Below are 23,524 nucleotides of genomic sequence, written 5' to 3'. Positions count from 1 at the left end.
CATCTCACCAACCCTATACTATTACTAATGAATATGCATAAATCGCTAAAAAACATATCAATCAAATTCACAATTCACCATCAATAATACACGAAACACTAACACGCGAGCCGCCATCACCAAATGCCCATTATGCGTTGTATTTTAGTAAAAGACATTTATGTTCCTTTTAATGTGGCAGCCTGTTCAGATGCTCTAAGGATTTTATTTGGATTGGCTTTGTTTCTTGTGTCTTTTTAAAAAATATATTTTGCTGTCTCTTACCCATATAAACTAGTAGTTTTTTTCTGTCTTTACTTTCCTTGTATGGTTGAATAGTTTCTGTATAATAATAATAATAATAATAATAATAATAATAATAATAATAATAATAATAATAACAATAATTTGAGCTTTCTAGTTTTTTATTTTTTACTATTGGTGCATCTTAGATTAAAAAATCTTGTGAAAGCTTTGGTGCAAACTTGATTTTTTAGTGATGAGCGACTAAAGGTTAAGCATGATTAAAAAAAAAAAAGAATGAAAGGTTATTGACACTCCTGCTGACGTAGCACTACTTACTGACAGCTGTTGTAGTGGAATAAAGTTAATTAAGGCATGTATATTTTTATAGATATATAATTTGCTTATACTGTGTTAAAGGGAACTTGGATCCGTTAAAAGTTAGCTGTTTTGTAAATATGTGATTAATTATGAATAATCTATTTTAATATTCTATGCCACCGTATGTCTTATTTATGGTATACAAACATACGTACTCAACAGGTTTGTTAGTAAACACTGTGACATCCGGAACCGCCAAGAAACAAACAGCCTTTAAGAAGGATGGAAGAAAATTTGCTATAGTTTTTGTTATTCAGTTTCTTTCTTTCTTTTTGTTTTATTTTTTTTTTCTCATGGAGCAATTAAATATGAAAAGAGAACGAAATTGTTTGAAAAAAATTCCACAAATATAGCATTTTTAAAACAAAAAAAAAGATTAATAAAAACAAAATTAGAATTCAGAGAATAATAAATGTATAAATATTTTGTACTGATTTTTTGTGTAATTAAATATTATTATTATTATTATTACTACCCCAAGACCTCATGGAATCAAAGACTCGTCACAATATAAATAAGTAAAAATATGTAAAAAGTATACACAAGTATATATACATTTATCGTGTTTAAACGAATGCTTTAAAATTGTAATTTAAAAAATATCATTTGAAAGACATCTTCAATTTTTATGAGTACCTAGACATTCCCACACTGATGCTTTTATTTTATTTATTTATTATTCAATGAGCATTAATTGTTTTCATGTGGTATGCAAAAAGGACAGTTTTACTCATTCATATGTTGAAAAGCTATAATATATGATGTTTGTGTACAAGATCCATATGTTAATAAATGGATATTGAATATATACCCTAGCAGTAATGCTTTTGAATCCTAATGAATTTTTTTTTTTTTTTTTTTTTTTTTTTTTTTTTTTTTTTTAAGTTTAGCAATCACATATAAGAGAACCTTGTATTATGGAATAGTCAGTTTACCTGTTCAGCAAAATGAAATGCCTGAGTTTCTGAGAGGAAGAAGTCTGAGACTGGCTGATTCACCTTTCTGTGATTTTAGAGAGCCGTGAATCAATAGTTTGATGACAGACTTTCTTTTTTTTTTTTTTAAGAATAGCCTGAATAGGTTGCTATTATGTTGTGGGGTAGGTGCTAGCTGAGTATGAAAGTGTGTACAGATAATAAATGACAGGTAGTAGTTCTGGAACACAAATTTTAAGTGGGAGGAGATACTAGAAGACCATCTAAGTCACCAAGTTTTTCTATTGTCCTTCAGACAAAAGGCCATAGGATCCATGTAGTGCACCATTTTTGGTGTGTTAGAGGTGATTTGCCTTGGTTGTCTCTATAGGAGTTGATACCAGGAAGTCAATTTTATCTTCAGATGTTACAATAATGCCATCTGGATGACAGAGAGAAGTGGGCATATAGTTGAGCAAAGGTCTTTGTAAAGGACTTTGTATGTGACAAGTGTCACATACAAAAAAGTGGATTTTGTATGTGCCAAATCTGATTCTGAGCTCTTTCAGAATCAGATTTGGATTTAGTTATGCTTTGGTTTAGACTAAGAATAAAGCTAAAGTTTTTATCGCAATCCATTTGCCGTATGCTGAATTTTTTTGCTTGGACTGTTTGTACTAAAGCAGTCCAAGAAAACTGTATTGTTAGAAAACTAAGGGTTGAGCATTGGGTACAATTCTGAATGGAATGAGACCTTTATTTCAGTGAAGATAATTTCTGTAACTTAACCAGAGCAATTGTTTGGATCAGAAGAATGGACACAGCAGTCTATTTATATAAAGTAGAAGTCCTGGAGGTCATCCCACTTAGCACCGTTGTAATATCAAAGGATGTGAAGTTGAAAGTAGCTGTGAAAAATGTATTCATAGGGAGAGGAAAATATCACAAGGTTATGGTCTGAGTTACTGAGAGGAGAGGTGACCTCTGCAGAAGGAAACCTGGTTAAGAAAGAATGCGAGAATGTCATCTGATATTCTAGTTGTTACATGGGAAATTTGCATTAGATCATTGCTTGCAATAAATACCTCAACATCTCTTCCATCTTGATCAGTGAGCTATGGACATTGAAGTTACCAGGGAAGACATATTATTTGGGTAGTTGAACTGCAAAAAATCAAGCTTTAGGGTTAAGGCATCTGATTTTCAGAATTTGAACAGTATAGAATGAATGCAACCGAATGCAGCAAGGGAAGCTAAAAATATTGAAGATTAAAAAGAGAGAAATCAAAATTTACCATTCTGTGCCATAAAATATTATTATTATTATTATTATTATTATTATTATTATTTTTATTATTATTATTCGTGACACCTCCAAGGAGTCCGAAGACTCATCGCGGGAGGACACCTATTGTACAAGTCTCTGTCTCCACCACTACACCGAACCTCTATTGCCAATCATCACCTTCAGCGCCATCTACTGCTTTCCACTGCCACAGCTAGTATTTTTTTATCACTGTACAAATACTCAGGTGCTTGTGGTAGAAGGAATTTTAGTAACTTAACCAGAGCAATTGTTTTGATCAGAAGAATGGACACAGCAGTCTATTTATGGAAAGTATAAGTCCTGGAGGTCATCCCACTTAGCACCATTGTAATGTCAAGTGAGAGTAGTTACTGTAGCTGGTTTAAGATCATTCAGAATTGAGATTGGATCAGCATGATGTTTCTAAATTGTGGTCCATATTGGATGCTGGTGAAATGGATATGGAAGTGATTTTTTTTTGGTAAGATTTTTTTTTTGGTAAGATTTTTTATTTTATATTTTTCGAATTTGAAATTAGCAGGATATTAGATAGCAATGAAGGTGATCTTTTTCTTCTTTTTTTTAATGAAGAAAGTACTATTCATGTTTATGCTCCTGTAAATCTCCTACATAGGAAAAGTGTGAATACACTTAAAAAAAAAAAAAAAAAAAAAAAAAAAAAAAATCTTATAAACTCAAGGCACTATACAAGCTCCTCCAGAGCAGGCTTTTGACAACATTCATGGGATTTGAACCATCAACCTGTGCAGTAAGCAAGCAGTAGCTTTTATGACTGAGCTACAATTGTAGGTTACTAAGACCTACCCAAAAGCAGATATTCCCTTGGGTTTCTGTTGCCTTCTGCTGAACCCAGTTCACGGAAGGATATTTGTGTATAGATGATTTCTGTGTTTAAGGTAAGATATCAATATAATTAACATTTGGTAACACATTTGCTTTTCTTTACTAGCCAGTAATTGCTTCCTTTTGAAACATAAACTTGTTTTTCTTTTGGATTATTCCTAAGTAATTTTAAATAAGAAACATCTATGTACTGTGTCATTTTCAGGGGACTTAAGTCTGGAAGACAATGGTTTCAGCAGATATTACTTTGAAACAAATTGAGAAAGAAATCTATACAGTTTATGAGTATTGTTTGCAAGCTGGTCTCTCACCAGAAGAGATAGAGAAAAAAGCTTCCCCTCTGTTGCATCCTGTTAAAGTAGAAAAGGTAAAAAAGAAATTCAAATTAGCAAGCACTGTTGTTGTTCTTATGATTGCCCTCGGGTTTCTACTGTCTGTTGAACCAGTGCATCGAAGGGTATGCATGTATGGACGATTTCTGTTGTTTAAGGTAAAATATTTTTATAATTAAATATGAATTTTGATACAATAATTGCTCAGTTATCTAAATGCAGTTAGAAATTGGTTTGCTAGTCAAATAATTGAATGATTGGTTAACTAATTTGTTCCATACTATATCAGAAGTCATTTGACACAATTAATTATTATTATTATTACATGACACCTCCAAGGAATTCAAAGACTCATCGAGAGAGGGCACCTACTCTACAGCTCTCCATCTCCAGCACTAAATCCACCAACTACAGTGAACCACATCATCTACTGCCAACCACAACCACTAGTATTTTCACAGACAATCACAAACATCCATGCTCATGGCAGGATTCGAACCTACAGCCTTTTAGACTGGAGAGCGGATACATTAACCACTCTGCCAACCAAGCTGGCTTTGAACCAGTTGATTTCAGTGAAGTTTCAGTTAATTGAAGGTCAGATAATTGAGAGATCACTGTATTATTGTAATGGCATTATTATTCTGAATTATAATATCAAATGAATAAATGAATCTGTTCTTTTAAAATTTGAAGAAACCTGTTGGTATGACATGCAGACATTATGAGCTCTTGTGTAGAGGCTTAAGTGCTGTGAGGACATTATGTTGGAGATTTAATGGATTTTTTACAACACTCAAAAAGAATTAAATTAGAATTTAACACTTCCTATATTTCGTCCTAGGAATACTAAGCCCAACCACGTGGGTGACACTAAAGTCCTATCTAGACTTAACTGGTAATTAATTTACGGAATTCACAACGCATATGAAGTATATTAATTAAAGATACTTTAATGAATCACTTCTATATTTCGGCAATGTCACATTGCCATCTTCGGGAACATAAAGATATGGTATGTGCACTAAGGAATTAAATTAATCTGCTCAGATGACAAGGCCCTGACTATTGAACTAAACCACATCCTCAACACTTTCTTAGCCAATGGCTATAACCCCAAAAAAATCCAAAAAATACTAAAACCTAATAACCACAACCCCCCTCCCCCCCTCCACAATAAAGACTACACCAAGTCTATCACTATCCCCTACATCCAGGGCACCTCTGAAAAAATAACTAATATCCTCAAAAAATATGACCTTACTTCCTGTTACAGACCATATAAAAAGTTGGCATCCCTTATCCGCTCTACCAAAGACCAACCACTTCCCCTAGACCTACCTGGTGTATACCAGGTCCCTTGCAGCTGCAAATTGTCCTACTTTGGCCAAACAGGCAGAACAACAAATATCAGGATTTCAGAACACCAAGACTACATCCGGTTTCACCAGTACAGCCGCTCTGGGTTGGCAGACCATGCCTTAGATACCCACCATAAAATTCGTTGGAAGAAAACAAAAATAATCCATTGCAGCAAGTTTAAATACGAAAGATTGTTCAAAGAATCTTCAGCAGCTCTAAAAAACGTTCCTGACCTCAACAAATTTGGGTGCATGAAACTGCCCCAAATTTGGGAGACTTTCATTATGAGAACTTCAGCCCAACGGCCAAGACTACCAAATTAGCCCGCAAGAGGACACCATTAGGACTTTAGGAACAGAATTAGTTTATTACTTTCTTCCTCATTTGCTTTGTTCCTTAGTGCACATACCATATCTTTATGTTCCCGAAGATGGCAATGTGACATTGCCGAAATATAGAAGTGATTCATTAAAGTATCTTTAATTAATATACTTCATATGCGTTGTGAATTCCGTAAATTAATTACCAGTTATGTCTAACCAACGTATAAGTCTTACTACTAGAGTCCTATCTAGGTGGAGCGCCCTCTAAGGGCGTAGTAGGTGGCCTGGAATGTAAGGTGGGACCTCTGGTGATGAGTGTTTCCCAAATCTTCGGAAGCTTAATGCAACCGTATTTGTTAAGATTTGGTTGGTTTCTGAGAGATCTAAGATGACATCTTAGATCTCTTTTCCTTTGCCATCAACTCTGGGTATTTCTCTTGGAATAACAAAATCTACAAGCAGATAGAAGGAACTGCCATGGGTTCCCTCCTCTCACCCCCCCTTGCCAATTTCTATATGGAAGATTTCGAAAAACGAGCCATAGACTCAGCCCCACTCAAACCTTCTATCTGGCTAAGATATGTAGATGATGTGTTCTCCATTTGGCCTCATGGCCCAGACACGTTAGACTCCTTCCTCGGTCATCTCAATAGCCTACATCCAAGAATCCAGTTTACTATGGAAAAGGAAAAGAACAATTGTTTACCCTTCCTAGACACCTTAGTCACACGCCTGCCTAATAATACACTTGCCTTCACTGTATACAGAAAACCCACACACACAGGCAGATACAGTCACAAACTCTCCCACCACCACCCCTCACAACAATATGGCATCATTAAAACCCTTACCAAGAGAGTCCACAATCTTTGTTCCAGTGAAACTGCCCTCACTACTGAGCTTAACCACATACACAGAACTTTCCTCTCCAATGACTACAGCGAACACAGTATCAAAAAAATAATCAATTCCTCCCCCATTCCCCGTCCCTCTCGTCAACAAGATTTTAAAAATGCCATCACCATACCCTACATCCAGGGCACTTCGGAAAAAATAGCCAAGATACTAAAAAAGTATAACCTACACACAGCATATAAGCCCTACTGCAAACTTGCTACCCTTATCCGTTCTATGAAAGATCAGCTCCCTCCTCTCTCTCTGCCTGGAGTTTACAAAGTACCCTGTTCCTGTAAGCTTGCGTACTTTGGACAGACAGGCAGATCAGCATCCATCCGCCTGGAGGAACACAAGTCGTACATCATTAAACACAACTATGGCCATTCAGGCTTGGCTGACCATGTTTTGGACACCACCCACAGAGTATCATGGAAGAAAACCACCATGCTCCACCAGACTTTTCTTAGAAGCAGTAGCAGCTCTCAGAAACCAACCAAATCTTAACAAATACGGTTGCATTAAGCTTCCGAAGATTTGGGAAACACTCATCACCAGAGGTCCCACCTTACATTCCAGGCCACCTACTACTGCCCTTAGAGGGCGCTCCACCTAGATAGGACTTTAGTGTCACCCACGTGGTTGGGCTTAGTATTGTAAGTTTTTGTGTGCATGCTACATTAATTGTTTTTGTAATCCCCGTAGATGTCCTAGTGACTAGGACGAAATATAGGAAGTATTAAATTCTAATTTAATTCTTTTTGAGTGTTGTAAAAAATCCGTTAAACCTCCAACATAAAGACATTATGAGCAGATGTGTGTGGTAAGTGGTGATAAAGGTGATTGGGTAGGTGTGGTGGAGAAATCACAACCAACAAGTGTCTTGAATAGGACTGGTTATAGATCTAAAAATGAATTACTGTGTTTGTTAACAAATGCCAGAAGTATTAGAAATAAGGGAGATGAAATGGTTTCACTGATTGAGTTTATTCACCCCAAAATCATTGGAAGAAGTTAAACATGGTTGAATGATGATATTCTAATGGAACAGAAATTGAAGGATACAGTATTTTTCACGAGGATAGAAAGGACAAGAGGGAGGTGATGTGCTGCTGATGATAGCAGGGGAATTATGTCCACATAAAGTAGACATGAAAGAGGGAACTATTGGCAATGGTTATGAGGCAGTGTGGTGTAATGTGTGGAGGCTGACAGGAAGACATATTTAGTTGGATGTTTCTATAGGCCAAGGAATGTGGAGGGTTGTGGTGATAAAATGTATAAACAACTTGGATTAGTGAAAAAAGGAAGGGTAATTATTATGGGTGATTTTAATTATGGTGGTATAGATTATAATGAAGAGATAGCATTTGGGAATAAGGAAAATGAATTTCTCGAGTTCTTGGGAGAAAACTATCAGGCAGTATGTAAAGGAGGGCATGCGAGAATCAAGATTTTTACATCTAATCATTTCATCAGAGGATGTGATTGTGAGAGAGGTTTCACACATTCCTCCAGTTGGTGAAAGTGATCATGAAGTAATCACCTGTGTTGTGGCTAGTCATATGCAGACTTTTGTGAGGAAAGGATATATGTGGAATTATAAGGCTGGTTATTATGACAAACTTAGGAGACAACTTGTAGCTATAACATGGAAGGAGGAGTTGAGCAGTAAGGAAATAAATGTTGCATGGGAACTGACAAAGAAATACATAACAGCATCAATGTGCGAACGTATTCCGAAGGCCAAAAGGCTGAATAACGTAGCTGTAAAATGGATGAATGTGGAGCTTAAGCATGAAATCTGGAAAAAGAAAGTACTTTGGAGGAAGTACAAGATGAATAATAGTAATAATCAGTCACATGAAGAGTGTAGAAAACAAGCCAGGAGAGTGAATCAGTTAGTAAGGAAAACAAAAGTAGAGTATGAACAGAAATTGGCAAATCAGGCGAAGAAAAACCTAGAGAGTTTTTTAGATATGTGGCAAGTAGAAACAAGAATGATCATGGTAAGAAGTTAATCGATGAAAGTGGTAGAATGGTAACTGCTGCAGAAGACATTGTTGAGGTATTCAGTGATCAATTTATAAGGATGTTTCATCCTGAGCAGGGTGGAATCATGGGGAACAAAAGTCTAGAGGACATATTCTTATTATTATGGACAACTTCAAGTAGTCCTTTGACTCATTGAGGGAGGCCCTAAACATCATATCAAGAACTATCCAACATTTGCACAGTATCTACCATACTTTGCTTTGAACTCATTCACAGTCACGGCACACACAACAGACTCTGGCAACCTAATCCACTCAATCACCATCCTCCAAGCAAAAAACTTAGTTCTAACACCCTTGCTAACTACACTCTTACTCACTTTCCATGAATGGCATTAGTTCTCCCACCAACATATCTGTTCTGAGAAATTTCCTCTGAATTAATCTTGTAAACCGCTCAGTAATTTATGTCTCAATCATATCACCCCTTTTCCACCTATCAACCAGTTTCTGTAATTCAGATATCTTCAACCTGTTCTTGTAAGGTTCATTCCATAGACCTGCTACCATCTTCTCCACCTGCTACCATCTGCCACCAATTTTATCTCTGATAAAATGGTTATCATTCCATTGTATAAGACTCTGATCAGACCACACTTAGACTTTGTTCTCAGATCTGGTTCCCAGGATTTGAAGGGGATAAATTAACTGCGGAAAGGGTACAAAGGCGGATAACAAAGATGGTGTCAGGACTGTACAATGTTAGTTATGAGGATCGGCTGAGGGAGTGTGGACTGCAAAGTTTGGTGGATGGAAGAAGGAGAGGTGATATGATTGACTTTTAAACTGTTGAGAGGTGGTTACAGGGTTGACACTGGGGAGTTCTTTCACTTGGTTGAACAGCGGGAAGGAGTCATGGCAAGGGGCCATCCCTAGAAGTTACAAAAGGAAACTGTGAACAAGAGGGTGAGGAGTGATTTCTTTGCATGGAGGGTGGTCGAACCATGGAATGCATTGCCTGATGGAGTGGTGAGGGTGAGAACAGTCAATGTTTTAAAAGAGTGGTATGATAGACTTTGTGTTTCCTAGGAGGGACATCCCTCAATGAGTCTTGATAGACTGGTGTTTCTAGAAAGGACCTCCTACGATGAGTCTTTTGACTCCATGGAGGCCTGAATAATAATAATAATAATAATAATCTTGGTCACTCTCCTCTGGATCTTCCACCTCCTCCTCATCACCAAGAAACCCTGGCACCTAGATCTGCATGCATTAGTCAAGATGGGATCTTATGAAGGCTCAGTAAAGAGGAACAGTAACCTGCTTGTCTCTGCTCATCAAAGTATTTTTCAGTAACCAAGTGATCTGATGAGCTGCTTTAGCCACTTAAAGTTTAGGATGGGATGCACACAGCTTGTAGCAAAGTGTAAGGTTATGCATTTTGGGGTGAAAAGATTACCAGCAAGATTAGAGAAAGCAAGAAAGGTTACCAAAAGAATAAGAGAGAAATCAGTCGGAACACTAAATTAACTGTATATAAGATAGTGTTTAAACCAGTTTAAACTTATGGATCTGAGAGCTGGGTCAGAAGTAAAACACTTGACCAAAGACTAGAGATCTCAGATATGAGAGTCCTGAGAAAATTATAGGCATGAACAGATGGCATCAATGGCAATATCATATTAAAAATGAGGATATTTGGAAAGAACTTGACATTGTCAGCATCCAGGAATGTGTTAGCAGAGCTAATCTCAGGTGGTATGGTCACTTAAACAGAATGGGTGAAGAAAGATTAGCAAAACAAGTGTTCTCTGCCAAGTTGGCAGCAAAACGACCCAGAGGAAGACCAAGATATAGGTGGATTGATACAGTACAAAGTGCCTTAGACAACAGAAATATAAGATCTGATAATGTTGGAGTCTTGACAAGTAACATACTGATTTGGAGGAAAATTGTAGATAGGAAGTTAGTAATGATGTAATGTTTTTCATGTAGTACTATCATATCCTGTACACCCCTTGAGGGTACATGGCAGGAATTTGATGATGATGATGATGAAGATTAACAGCTGTATACCACATTGGTGGAACTGTACTCCAAAGCCAAGTCTCTAGCTTTGTCAATTTCCTGGAGTACAGTTCCACCAATGTGATATATAGCTGGTAATCTTTTCACCCCAAAATGCATAACCTTACACTTTGCAACATTAAACTGACATCCATTCTCCTCGCCCAGTCTGCAAATCTACCCAAATCATCCTGCAAAATTTTGACATCGTGTGTATTCACTATTGCTCTACCCAACTTTGAATCATCAGCAAATAACTGAATCTGAACAGTTCCTCTCAGATCCTTTCCTATATCGTTAATGAACAAATTAAACAGTAGCAGTCCAAGAATAGAACACTGCAGCATGCCACTAGTTACAGGCCTTCTTTTGGACTCTACTCCTGAATAAACTACTTTCTGATATCTCTCCATCAACCACCCTCCTATTCATCTCACCAACACTATATCCATCTGCATGTGCTGTAGTTTACTGATTAGAATGCCATGTGGTATCCTGTCAAAGGACTTTGCAAAGTCCAGCAGTATCACTGTAAAACCCATTACCTTTATCCAATTCAGCTGTCATGGTATTTTATCTCTGCAATTATTATAAAATGTGAGCAAGTTACTAAGGAATGACCTCCCTTCACAAAACCATGCTGTCCCTCCCCCCCATACAATATCCCATTTCCATGTATCCATTCCTGTATTTTGCTCTTGACCAACTTCTCCAATACTTGGTCAAGAGCATATCAGGACTGGTCAGTAATTTGCTACATCAGTCTTGGAGCTTCCTTTATGCAATGGAATATTTTCCTCCTCTTTCCATCCCTTCAGGACTAACCCCAGAGCTGAGACTAAGATTAAACAATATGGCCTATAGTAGCATCCAACTGTATATTTTGTTCTGCTCACCTCAATTTCATACCAGTTACCCTCAAATGTGCTATTTTCACTCGCCTGCAGGTGAACTTTTACTCTCTTTGGTTGCAGTTCATCGGTTATCATCAGTAACGCTCCTCTCCCCATACTTTTCTCTCTATCCCCCCTGAACACACTATACTCTTCACATTGTATCGCACTAACTATATTATCTTCTGTTAGCCATGTCTCACTAATGCCAGTAATCTTTGGCCAGGATGAACCAGCCAGTGCCAAATATTCCTCCTGCTTGTTCCAAATTCTTCTGGCATTAGTGTACATAAAGTGCAAAAGCCCCCTAAGCCCACTATTATCCTGATGCTTTATACTCACTATCCCATTTTGGTTTGTTACCAGTTGTACTAACTTAGGCATATTATAACATTCTTATACTCAACTACCTTACTGATGTCTGTAGCTTCAACAGCTTACTCACTCCTAAAAGCCATAGTTTCCCTGATTCTACACATCCACTTGCACCTCATTCGACAACACTTTTCCCAGTCTCTGAACACCGAATCCATTCAGATGCAAACCATCCTTCTTGTATAAGTCCTTTCACCCATCAAACTCCCTCCACACATTCACAAACTCCACATCACTCCTCCTGCATAACCTACACATCGAGTCATTCACTATTTTATCCCTCCTTCTCAGCACTACTCTGTCATACTGTGGCAACAGACTCACTATCGCAACTCTCTCACTGTTTAGTTTTGTTACTTCCAGTAATTTTCAACTGCTTCCAGTAACATTGGAGAAGATGGCTTAATTGTGAGTGAGCAGGGATATTTGAGGAAATAAAAATTTGATGTCAATAAGGCGTGACTTTTTAATACAAGTCTTACAACAGCACAAGTTTCAAGGGAGTGAAAGGAGAGTTAAAATTGTTCCACTGCATAAAGGTGGTGATAAGAGTGTAGCTTCAAATTATAGGCTGGTCTGTATATCTGGAGTTGTGGTGAAGGTACTGGAGAGATTGGTGAGAAATAGGATACAGAAATGGATTGATAACTGCAGTATTCTCTGTGGTTATCAGCATGGGTTTGCTAAGGGGAGATTATGTTTCACTAACTTACTTATGTACTATAACAAGGTGACAAATACTTTGGACAGGGGAGATGCATATACAGTGTTGTACTTGGATTTTGCAAAAGCTTTTGATAGACTGCCACACAACAAGCTCGTAAATAAATCGAAACAGATGAGATTGGATAACAGACTTCTGAGTTGGATCAGCGATGTCTGTCAGATAGGTATCAGAAAGTTGTATATGGGAGTGCAGTATTCTGAAAGATACTGCACTCCCATATACACTAGTGGGTCACTAATAGTGTACTGCAGGATATCATATGAGGCCTTGATCAGGCCTCATATGGATTATTGTTGCAAAGTTGCAAAGCCTTGTGAATAGGAGGATGAGGGGGGGGGGATATGATTGAGACATATAAGCTAATCAGGGGTTGTTATTAGGTTGACATGGAAGAGATTTTTCATAGAATGGGGAGGGCGAAGAATAGAACAAGAGATGCTCAAATATGGAGCTATTAAAAGTTTTACAGTGGCTATGCTGCATAATTCAGAAGGCCTGGCCAGAGGGAGAGGGTTGAATTCTGAATGATTGGGTTAGAGCTCTCATAGTACCTATTTATAAAAAAAAAAAGGGAATGATGCTGAATGCATATATACTTCAGAAGAGGCTAAAAAAAATCATGGAAGGGAAGGTTGTAGAAGAGCAAGCTGGGTTCATGCCAAATAGAGGTTGTCAGGATCAGATTTTAACTTTTAAGAGAAATAGTTGAAAAATCATCGACGTCATCAGTAGTTGTTAAGATCTTGGAGAAAGTAGTGAGGGACCGTATACAGCATTGGGCAGATGAGGGTAATGTTATCTGTGAGAATCAACATGGATTTGTGAAAGCACGCTCTTATTTTAGGAATATGCTAGCCTTTTATAATAAAGTTTCAAGAACATTAGATGAGGGAAAGGCATATACTGCAATTTTCTTAGACTTGGCAAAGGCATTTGACAGGGTGCCACATGATAAGCTGATATTTAAGTTGCAGCACATGGGTCTGGATGTCAGATTGGTCAACTGGATTCAGGATTGGCTGTCTGATAGGTATCAGAGAGTTGTGTATGGTGGAGCAGTTTCCAGGAGGCAGAGGGTTACAAGTGGAGTCCCACAGGGCTCAGTACTAAGACCTATATTGTTTAACCTTTATATCAATGACATAGCCAGTGGATTGCAGGGGGATATTCAGTTGTTTGCAGATGATGCGAAGCTGGGAAGGATTATTAGTAATAGTGCAGATGTGGTAGCCCTGCAAGAGGATTTAAATAAGCTAGATAGATGGGCAAATGAATGGGGGTCTCAGTTTAATGCAGCAAAATGTAAGGTCTTGAGGTTTGGGAAACATTGATGGGATGCTGCATACTCTATGGGAGGAGTTATACTGGAGGAAGTAGGGGAGACAAGAGATCTGGGGTTGATGATTGATAGAAACCTGAAGTTTAGGGGACATATTGCAAAGGTGGTGAAGGTAACACAGAGGATTGCTGCTATTATGAGAAGGACACTGACCTGCAGAGATAAGAGGGTTATCATTCTGTTGTATAAGTCTCTGATCAGACCACACTTGGACTATTGTTCTCAGATTTGGTCCCCAGGATTTGAAGGGGATAAATTAACTGTGGAAAGGATACAAAGACGGATGACAAAGATGGTTTCAGGACTGTACAAGGATAGTTATGAGGATCGGCTGAGAGAATGTGGACTGCAGAGTTTGGTGGATAGAAGAAGGAGAGGTGATATGATTGAGACTTTTAAACTGTTGAGAGGTGATTACAGGGTTGACACTGGGGAGTTCTTTCGCTTGGTTGAACAGCGGGAAGGAGTGATGACAAGAGGCCATCCCTGGAAGTTATGAAAGGAAACTGTGAGCAAGAGGGTAAGGAGTGGTTTCTTTGTGTGGAGGGTGGTTGAGCCATGGAATGCATTGCCTGATGGAGTGTTGGGAGCGAGAACGGTCAGTGAGTTTAAAGAGTGGTATGATAGACTTTGTGTTTCTCAGGGGGGGATCTCCCCTCGATGAGTCTTGACAGACTTTATGTCTTAGGAAGGACCTCCCTCGAAGAGTCTTTTGACTCCTTGGAGGCCTGAATAATAACGATAATGATATAACAAAGATTTATATTTAAGTTTTGTAGATCAGGAGAAGGCATGTGAAACAGGTGTCAAAACTGTTTAAAATGCTGTAGTTATATGGTGTAAATGGCACATTATATTGAGAAACACATATTTGAGTTGATAAAGGAAAGTGCATGATGTGATGCTACTAAATAAATCCAGTACAAGTCTGCAGGATCAATTCCTTGTACTGGGTTGAATGTACAGGAATGAAAACATAACTTGCATTGAAAGTAGAACCTATAGAACATGTAAAACATTTCAGCCATTTAGGTATAATTTTTAGATGCATTTTTAGGTACAAGTTGGCAGATTATTATTATTATTCTCAGACTTCCATGGAGTCATTGACTCCATGGAAGTCTGAGAATAATAACAATAATAATAATGTCCCCAATAGTTAAGGTTTCTTTTGACTATTACCTACAGATTCTAAATCTCATCAACCTTGTGGAACATATGAGAGTTGTTTGAAAACTTTGGTAAAAAAATAACTTAAACAAATTTTTTTGGAAAAAATCATTTTTATTTCTCAACATAGTCTCCATCGAGTTCTACATGTTTGGTCTAGTGAGTTTCCAATTTTTTCATCCCATCTAAAAAGTAGGATTTGTCAAATTGTGCAAAATAGTCATCATTGATAGTCTTGATGACATCCTCGTTTGAAGAAAATTTTTTCCACCGAGCCAAATTTCTAAGTTTGGGAACAAGAAGAAGTCGCACGGGACCAAGTCCGGAGAATACGGTGGATGTAGAACCAATTCAAACCTCAATTCGTGCAATTTTGCCATTGCAATAGCCGATGTGTGGGAGGTGCATTGTCTTGATGAAAGAGTACGTTTTTGTGTACCAATCTTGGCCGTTTTTTCTTCAGTTCTTCATTTAAATGGTCCAACAATGATGGATAATAGACCCCTGTTATTGTCTTACCCTTTCCCAAGTAGTCTATCATGATAATTCCTTGGGAATCCCAAAAAACAGTGGCCATCACCTTCTCAGCTGACAAAACAGTCTTTGCTTTTTTAGTGCTCTTTTACCAGACATTGTCCACTGCTTGACTACTGCTTCGACTCAGGTGTGTAGTGGTGGATCCAAGTTTCTTCTATAGCCATGAATCGATGTAAAAAATCCTGCGAATTGCGATTAAACATTGGCAAACACTGCAATGAAATGTCTTTTCGCATGAGTTTTTGATCGACAGTCAACAATCGTGGTACCCATCGTGCATTTCGTGTGCAATTTTTCATGCAGGATATTATACATCCATTCAGTTGAACTGCCTACAATCTCAACAATCTCACGCACTTACTCAGCAGTCTTCCATAACGATACTATGGATTTTGTCAATCATTTCCTTCGTAGTGACCTCATTCGGGCATCCGGAGTGTGCTTCATCTTTGATGGACTTACGACCATGTTTAAACTCATTTATCCAAAAATAAATAGTCTTTAATGCTGGTGCATAGTCCCCCATGAACTGCATCTAACTCAGCTTTGATCTGCATGGCCATCGTCCACTTCTTCAAATAAAAATATTTTATCACTGCACGAAACTTGTTTTTCTCCATTTTTATGAAAAATGCGAACATGGTCATTTTAAATGTTTGCCAAACGAGAACTATGTGGCTAAAATTGTGCTGGGGATAATGAAAAAGACGATATGTGCCGACACTGGTATGAATGATCGAATTGTGTCGCTGTCTATTGGAAATTTTCCAAACTTTTCAACAACCTTCGTATTGCGCTTAATATCATTTAAATGGCAACCTAACTTATCTGACCAAGCTAAAGTCCTATTTAAATCTTTCTAAAGGTAGCTAACACTAGCATCATTTCTTAAAGTACTCCCAATCTTTGCATCATCAGCAAATATTAAAGATGTTATCATTGTCCTAAAGGTACTGCAGGTTCCAATATTTCATGGATGATGGCAGGATTGGCAGAAGAAAAAATTAATCTCTGTCAAAACACATAAAATATTAACTAGCTAGGTTGTCTGAGTGGTTAGCATATCCTCTCTCCAACCTCTCACCATATAATTATATTGTTTTGAACAGGTTGCTCTTGGCACCTTTTATCATAAGCCTTTTCCTGATCCTCAAACTTAAATTTGGAAATTGCAATTAGCAAAGTTGGTATTGTAGGAAGTAAACTGAATAAATTTATATGGAATAAGGGAGAAATTAATCAAAACATAAACTAGCTGTATATATACAAGAGTGTTCAAACCAATTTTAACTTATGGACGTGATAGCTGAGTTACAAATAAAACACTTGATCAAAAACTGGAGACCCACAGATATGAAAGTGCTGAGAAAGATTAGTGGAATGAACACGACATCGTTGACAGAATCATATTAAAAATGAGGATATTAGGAAAGAACTTGATATTGTTAGCATTCAGGATGGTGTGAACAGAGCTAATCTCAGGTTGTATGGTTACTTAAACAGAATGGTAAAGGAAAGGTTAGCAAAATAAGTGTTTTTTGCTAGTATGACAGGAAAAGGACCCAGAGGAAGACCAAGATCTTGGTGAATCGATACAGTAAGAAGTGCCTTAGAAGGATGTGAAATATAAGGGCTGACAGTATTAGTCCTGACAGATAACAGATTAATTTCGAGAAAATATTGTCAATAGGAAGTTAGTTTATGTAAACTTGTCTTATAATGTTATCATAATATCCTGTACCTCCCACCCCTGAGGGTGGGAGGTACATATCTGCAGTTTTGACATCTTACATTAACTAGCTATGTATATCATTTTTCATATTTAAAAAAAAAAAAAAAAATCAACAAAGCAGAAATACTTGAGTTCTCACTTAACCACGAAATCCTTAATGACCATTTAATGACTTGCACTGAATATTAATGATAACTAAAGATAAAGATTGTAACTTTGAATCAAACACATATAAATGTGAAATCAGTAGCACTAAAAGGATTATATAAGTTTATAATATTAACATTTTGAGTTCTTAATATTGAATTGCTTGAATTTTGACAGCTTTTACCATTGTGGGACTGGACAGTAATCTATAGTACCTCTTGTCTAGTGCACAACCCATATTTCCAAATCCATGATATTACAGTGGATGACTGTCATGTAAGTACTTACTGTACGTCTACATAAGTTGTTTTAAATCTGCAAATAAATAAATAAATATAGTCATAGTTGTGTATGTAGGAAATATAGCCAAATTATTAGCCCCATGTTCATTTTCTTACTGACAGTTCAGAAATGAACAGACACACACCTTGTTTCTGACAGTTAAATTTTTGTCAAACATATTCTAGTTAGCATAGCTTATTAGATAAGCCATGGCATTCTTTTTTGGTGCCACTGTATCAAGAAAGGCTTCTAGCTATTAAAATGCTCAGCTATCGAAAATATGGAGAGACATTAAAGTCGTTAAATATGCTTTAAACAGATATTAGGTATATGTGTTCTTTTATCTCTGATCCAATTGATTTAGTGGAGATGGTGGGGAAAATTGCTTATGCAAATTATAATGAATGCCGACCATGGAAATATTTATAGAAAATGTACGCAGCAGAAACTGAACATCCGTATGATAGAGAGAAAGACTGGAGTAAAATGGTAGGAGAAGGTTCATTAATCAACTTCCTACTACAATGAGTCACAAAACTCACTGTGATAGACCAAACTCTCTATGGTCCATCTGGTCGTTATACCTCATCTTGTTTATCTTGCCTTGAACATATTCAGTGGTGGTGTATTCCAGTCATTCACAGTTTCTGTGCAGACATTTGACTTTTCACTCTTATACAACTTCCAGGAAGGAATGACTTCTCATCCCTCTCCCTGCCTGTTGCTCTGTTTAATCTTTCTGCTGCATCTATTTGATAAGCATTTGTTGCTGATTTATACTCTCAGTTGTATCGCCTTTTCTCCTGTCTACTATTCTCTTATAATCAGCATTCCATACTCCTTAGACAGTCTTATTTACTTGCCTCTGGACTACGTTTCCTTATCACCCAGATATTTATATAACTGGGTTTGTGTACAAAAATTGAAATATTGCCTGATCAATGCTTTATACAATGACACTGCTTCCTCCTTATTCCAACTTGACCATTTCATTATGGCTGCATTTATTATTATTATTATGTGACACCTCCAGGGAGTCCAAAGACTCATCGAGAGATTGCACCCACTCTACAACTCTCCATCTCCACCAACCACAACTATTTTCATAATCTACACCAGCGCCATCTACCGCCGACCACCACTAGTATTTTCACAGACAATCATAAACATGCCCATGGCTGGATTCGAACCCACAGCCTTTTTTGCTGGAGAGCGGATACGTTAACCACTTGGCTAACTTCAGACTTTTGCAGTGGGTTCCTGAACTTCAGTCATCCCAGTATCCAAGATATCAGTCAACTAGTCATTCTTGTCTCTCATAATTTCAATGGAATTATCATCTGTTTATCCCGTGCATATGAAACACATATTTATAACATAATTGTAAATTTTTTATGGAATAAATTTTATATACATACCATAAATGTTATTTTTTAGTAAATGCATTATTACCAGTTTTGATACTCAGATAAATGCTGTTTTGGTCAGTAAGTCCATTTTTTTTTTATTTTTGCTACTAATTATATTAGTGAATAACATTTGCTAGCAATTTTTTGAAATTTCACGTTGTAACAAAACTTTGCTTTCAGTACCAGAGTATTGCCGTTATCTTTTGCATGGCTGTTTATGCTTTAAAAATAAATAATTGAAAAGAGTATTTAAATAAAATAGAAGTTATGTATAGCTTTTGTCTTCCATTGTAACCAACCGTAAAGTAAATTGGTCTGTTATAGATTTTTTATAGTAAGTTGGTCTGTTACCATATTTCCCATCGATTGTATGCATTTCAATAATTTTATTGCACATTAAAATGTATAAATAGCTTGTGATCAACAATTTATGTTCCATAATTTTAATAGGAAAAGTAACCACAAATTGCATTATTTGTAGTCAAACTAAAAAAATCACAGAGAAAAAGTGCTCAAAATAAGCCCTAACCAATTTTGAGTACACTTTCTAAACAAAAAATCCTCTTTATTGTATATGTTAGTGATAATTTGAAAACTCAAAAACTTAATACAATTTTTATGAAGGACATAACATTATACATTGCTTGTCTGGAGAAGAAATAGAAATTTCTAATGTATCATTATATAGCCCCCCCCCCCCACACACACAACCAATAATTGTCTGGACAGTCCTATTAATCGAAGTTATGGAATTCCAGATTTTTTTAATAACATAGATGAGGGAAAGGCATGTACTGCAATTTTCTTAGACTTAGCGAAGGCATTTGACAGGGTGCCACATGATAAGCTGATATTTAAGTTGCAGCACATGGGTCTGGATGTCAGATTGGTCAACTGGATTCAGGATTAGCTGTCTGATAAGTATCAGAGAGTTGTGTATGGTGGAGCAGTTTCAAGGAGGCAGAGGGTTACAAGTGGGGTCCCACAGGACTCAGTACTAGGACCTATATTGTTTAACCTTTATATCAATGACATTGCCAGTGGATTGCAAGGGATATTCAGTTGTTTGCAGATGATGCGAAGCTGGGAAGGATTATTAGTAATAGTGCAGATGTGGTAGCCCTGCAAGAGGATTTGAATAAGCTAGATAGATGGGCAAATGAATGGGGGTCTCAGTTTAATGCAGCAAAATGTAAGGTCTTGAGGTTTGGGAAACATCGATGGGATGGTGCATACTCTATGGGAGGAGTTATACTGGAGGAAGTAGGGGCGACAAGAGATCTGGGGTTGATGATTGATAGAAACCTGAAATTTAGGGTATACATATTGCAAAGGTGGTGAAGGTAACACAGAGGATTGCTGCAATTATGAGAAGGACACTGACCTGCAGAGATAAAAGGGTTATCATTCCGTTGTATAAGTCTCTGATCAGACCACACTTAGTCTATTGTTCTCAGATTTGGTCCCCAGGATTTGAAGGGGATAAATTAACTGTGGAAAGGGTACAAAGATGGATGACAAAGATCGTTTCAGGACTGTACAATTTTGGTTATGAGGATCGGCTGAGGGAATGTGGACTGCAGAGTTTGGTGGATAGAAGGAGGAGAGGTTATATGATTGAGACTTTTAAACTGTTGAGAGGAGGTTACAGGGTTGACATTGAGGAGTTCTTTTGCTTGGTTGAACAGTGGGAAGAAGTCATGCCAAGGGGCCATCCCTGGAAGTTACGAAAGGAAACTGTGAGCAAGAGGGTGATGAGTGGTTTCTTTGCATGGAGGGTGGTTGAACCGTGGAATGCATTGCCTGATGGAGTGGTGAGAGCGAGAATGGGCAATGAGTTTAAGGAGTGGTATGATAGACTTTGTGTTTCTTAGGAAGGACCTCCCACGATTAGTCTTTTAACTCCATGGAGGCCTGAATAATAATAATAATAAAAACTGGTGTACGTATAGTAGGGAGCAGTATTTTATCATAGCAGTTGAATACAGGTGGTATGGCAATTTGACATGAACTTAGTGACTTCAAGAGAGGTGTCATCATGGGATGTCCATATATACCATGGCCACTCAACTAAGGCATCCAAAATCAACGGTTGGTGATGAGATCAACAAATGGAGATGTTCTGGCACCACTAATGCAGGAAAACACCCAGGGCATCTGCTGAAAATGACTGACAGGGACAGAAGAGTGTTAAAATGGGTGGCACATAAAAACTGACTGCAATTGGCACAGACCATCCCTGATGAGTTTTAGAATGCCAGTAACACCATGGTGAGTACTAATACTGTACAAAAAGAACTCCATTCACTGGGTTTCCATGGAAAAGCAGCAGCAGCACACAAGCTGAACATCACAACAACAAACAAGGTGGCTCGTCTGGCCTGGTGCAAAGAGCATTTGAACTGGATAATTGACTAGTGGAAAATGATACTTTGGAGTGATGAATCAAGGGTCACTTGTTTCCAGTCTGATAACAAGGTGTAGGTGTGAGGCAGCCTGGTGAATGTTTGTTACTACAGTGTGTTGTACCCACAGTAAAGTTTGGTGGCAGAGGAGTAATGGTATAGGGTGCATTCAGCTGGTTTGGAGTGGGACCACTGGTCGTTGTTTGTGGTACGATGAAGGCAGCTCAGTACCTTGACATTCTGGATAATCAGGTGCTGCCTACACTGTGGAGTTTTTCTTGAATGGATCCGTGTTACTATCAAGATGACAATACCCCATGCCACAAAGCTGCAGCTGTTATGGAATGCTATGAAGAGATGGGTGTTAAACAACTGACTTGGCTTGTGCAGTCCTGCCCTTGACCCCTTCAAACACCTACAGGACGAATTGGAGAGGCAATTGAAGTCCATAGCAACCCATCCTCGATCTGTCATTGAACTCAATTCTGCTTTGATGGAGAAATGGAGATAAATTCCACCTGATGTCTGCTGTACATTGGTGGAAACCTCCGTCAAAGGTTGCAGGAAATGATCAAAGCCAAAGGTAGACATACCCAATATTAGGATTTGCTGGTATCAATTGCAAATGGCTAAAGTGTCTGGACAGTTATTGGTAGTAGTGTATATGTATACTGTATTTTGGACTTTTATAATCTCTCGGAATGTTGAATATGAAGAAAGATTGAGAAGATGCAATTTACACATAGAATAGGAGGAAGAGAGATAATATGATAAAGATGTACAAGTAGGTAAGGGATTGCTATAGGATTAGCATTGAAGAGGCTTTTCTTAAAATGGTGGGAGATTGGGAAAAAACAAGAGGTCCTCCTTCAGTGGCAGCCCATGAAGTTTTAAGTGGGGGTGCTGCCTATACAAAATAATTTAAAAAACAGATTTATTTATTAATAAATTGGCTACTGATTAGGAAAAAAAGAATTTTTTAAAAATTATTTTGTATAGGTAGCACCCCCATTTAAAACTTCATGGGCCACCACTGTCATCCTTGGAAGCTGTATGAAGTGGGAAGCAGGTTTTTTGCATGAAGAGTTGTGAATGACTGGAATGCCTTGCACGCGGTGTCTGCAGAGAATTTGAATGTGTTTAAGGCAAGGTATGATGAGCTGTGTGTATGACAGAGGGACCTCCCTTGATGAATCTTTGACTCCATAGGAGTCTTAGGATAATAATAATAAGCCTAATAGATTGCACTTGAATCTAGTTAGGTGTTTGGAGAAAGTGTTAATCTTTGAGAGTCTGGGAATACAAAATCAGGGAAACTGGAGCTGTTAAAGGAAAAAAGTGGATGTGCATAGAGGCATCTTCAGGTGAGTGAGTATGAGAATAGGAATGAAAAAAATGATGAATTCAGTTTCTGAAGTCTTGAATATGAATGCAACAGTCAGTAATTACACTGCCTACCTACAAGGGTCATTGTTTTACCATGGGTTATTTCTTAAATTACCTGCTTTGCCAAAACTTAGTGGCAATTAGTGAAGAGTGGTTAAGAATATTAAATATTGATGATGATAATCATCATCATCAACTGTTCTTCACCAAGCTTCCCTTCCACAATCCTTCTCAACCATTTCTCAAGTACACTGTACAATGTTATTTATGAGGATTGGCTGATGGAATGTGGATTGCAGAGTTTGGTGGATAGAAGAAGAGGTGATATGATTGAGACTTTTAAGCTGTTGAGAGGTGGTTACAGGGTTGACACTGGGGATTCACTTGGTTGAACAGCATGAAGGAGTGATGACAAAGGGCCATCCCTGGAAGTTACGAAAGGAAACTGTGAGCAAGAGGGTGA

At 37.7% G+C, this 23,524-nt stretch overlaps 1 protein-coding gene across 1 annotated transcript in view; it reads left to right on the top strand.

Moving 5' to 3' along the window:
- The first annotated feature begins 3,896 nt into the window (after positions 1-3,896).
- LOC150102008 (uncharacterized) overlaps positions 3,897-23,524 on the top strand; it is a 93,237-nt gene continuing 73,609 nt past the window's right edge. The window contains exons 1-2 of the mRNA XM_090400884.1: positions 3,897-4,177; positions 17,757-17,855. Of these exons, the coding sequence (XP_090257010.1) occupies positions 3,914-4,177; positions 17,757-17,855 (363 nt within the window). The 5' untranslated portion in view covers positions 3,897-3,913. The remainder of the gene's footprint in view (positions 4,178-17,756; positions 17,856-23,524) is intronic.

The sequence above is a fragment of the Typopeltis vanoorti genome, chromosome 11, assembly GCF_054136105.1.
Source record: "Typopeltis vanoorti isolate ZY-2024b chromosome 11, IOZ_Tvanoo_1.0, whole genome shotgun sequence".
Taxonomy (NCBI): Eukaryota; Metazoa; Arthropoda; class Arachnida; order Uropygi; family Thelyphonidae; genus Typopeltis; species Typopeltis vanoorti.
The sequence above is the reverse complement of the archived record's forward strand: the minus strand, read 5'-3'. Positions and strand labels throughout refer to the sequence as shown.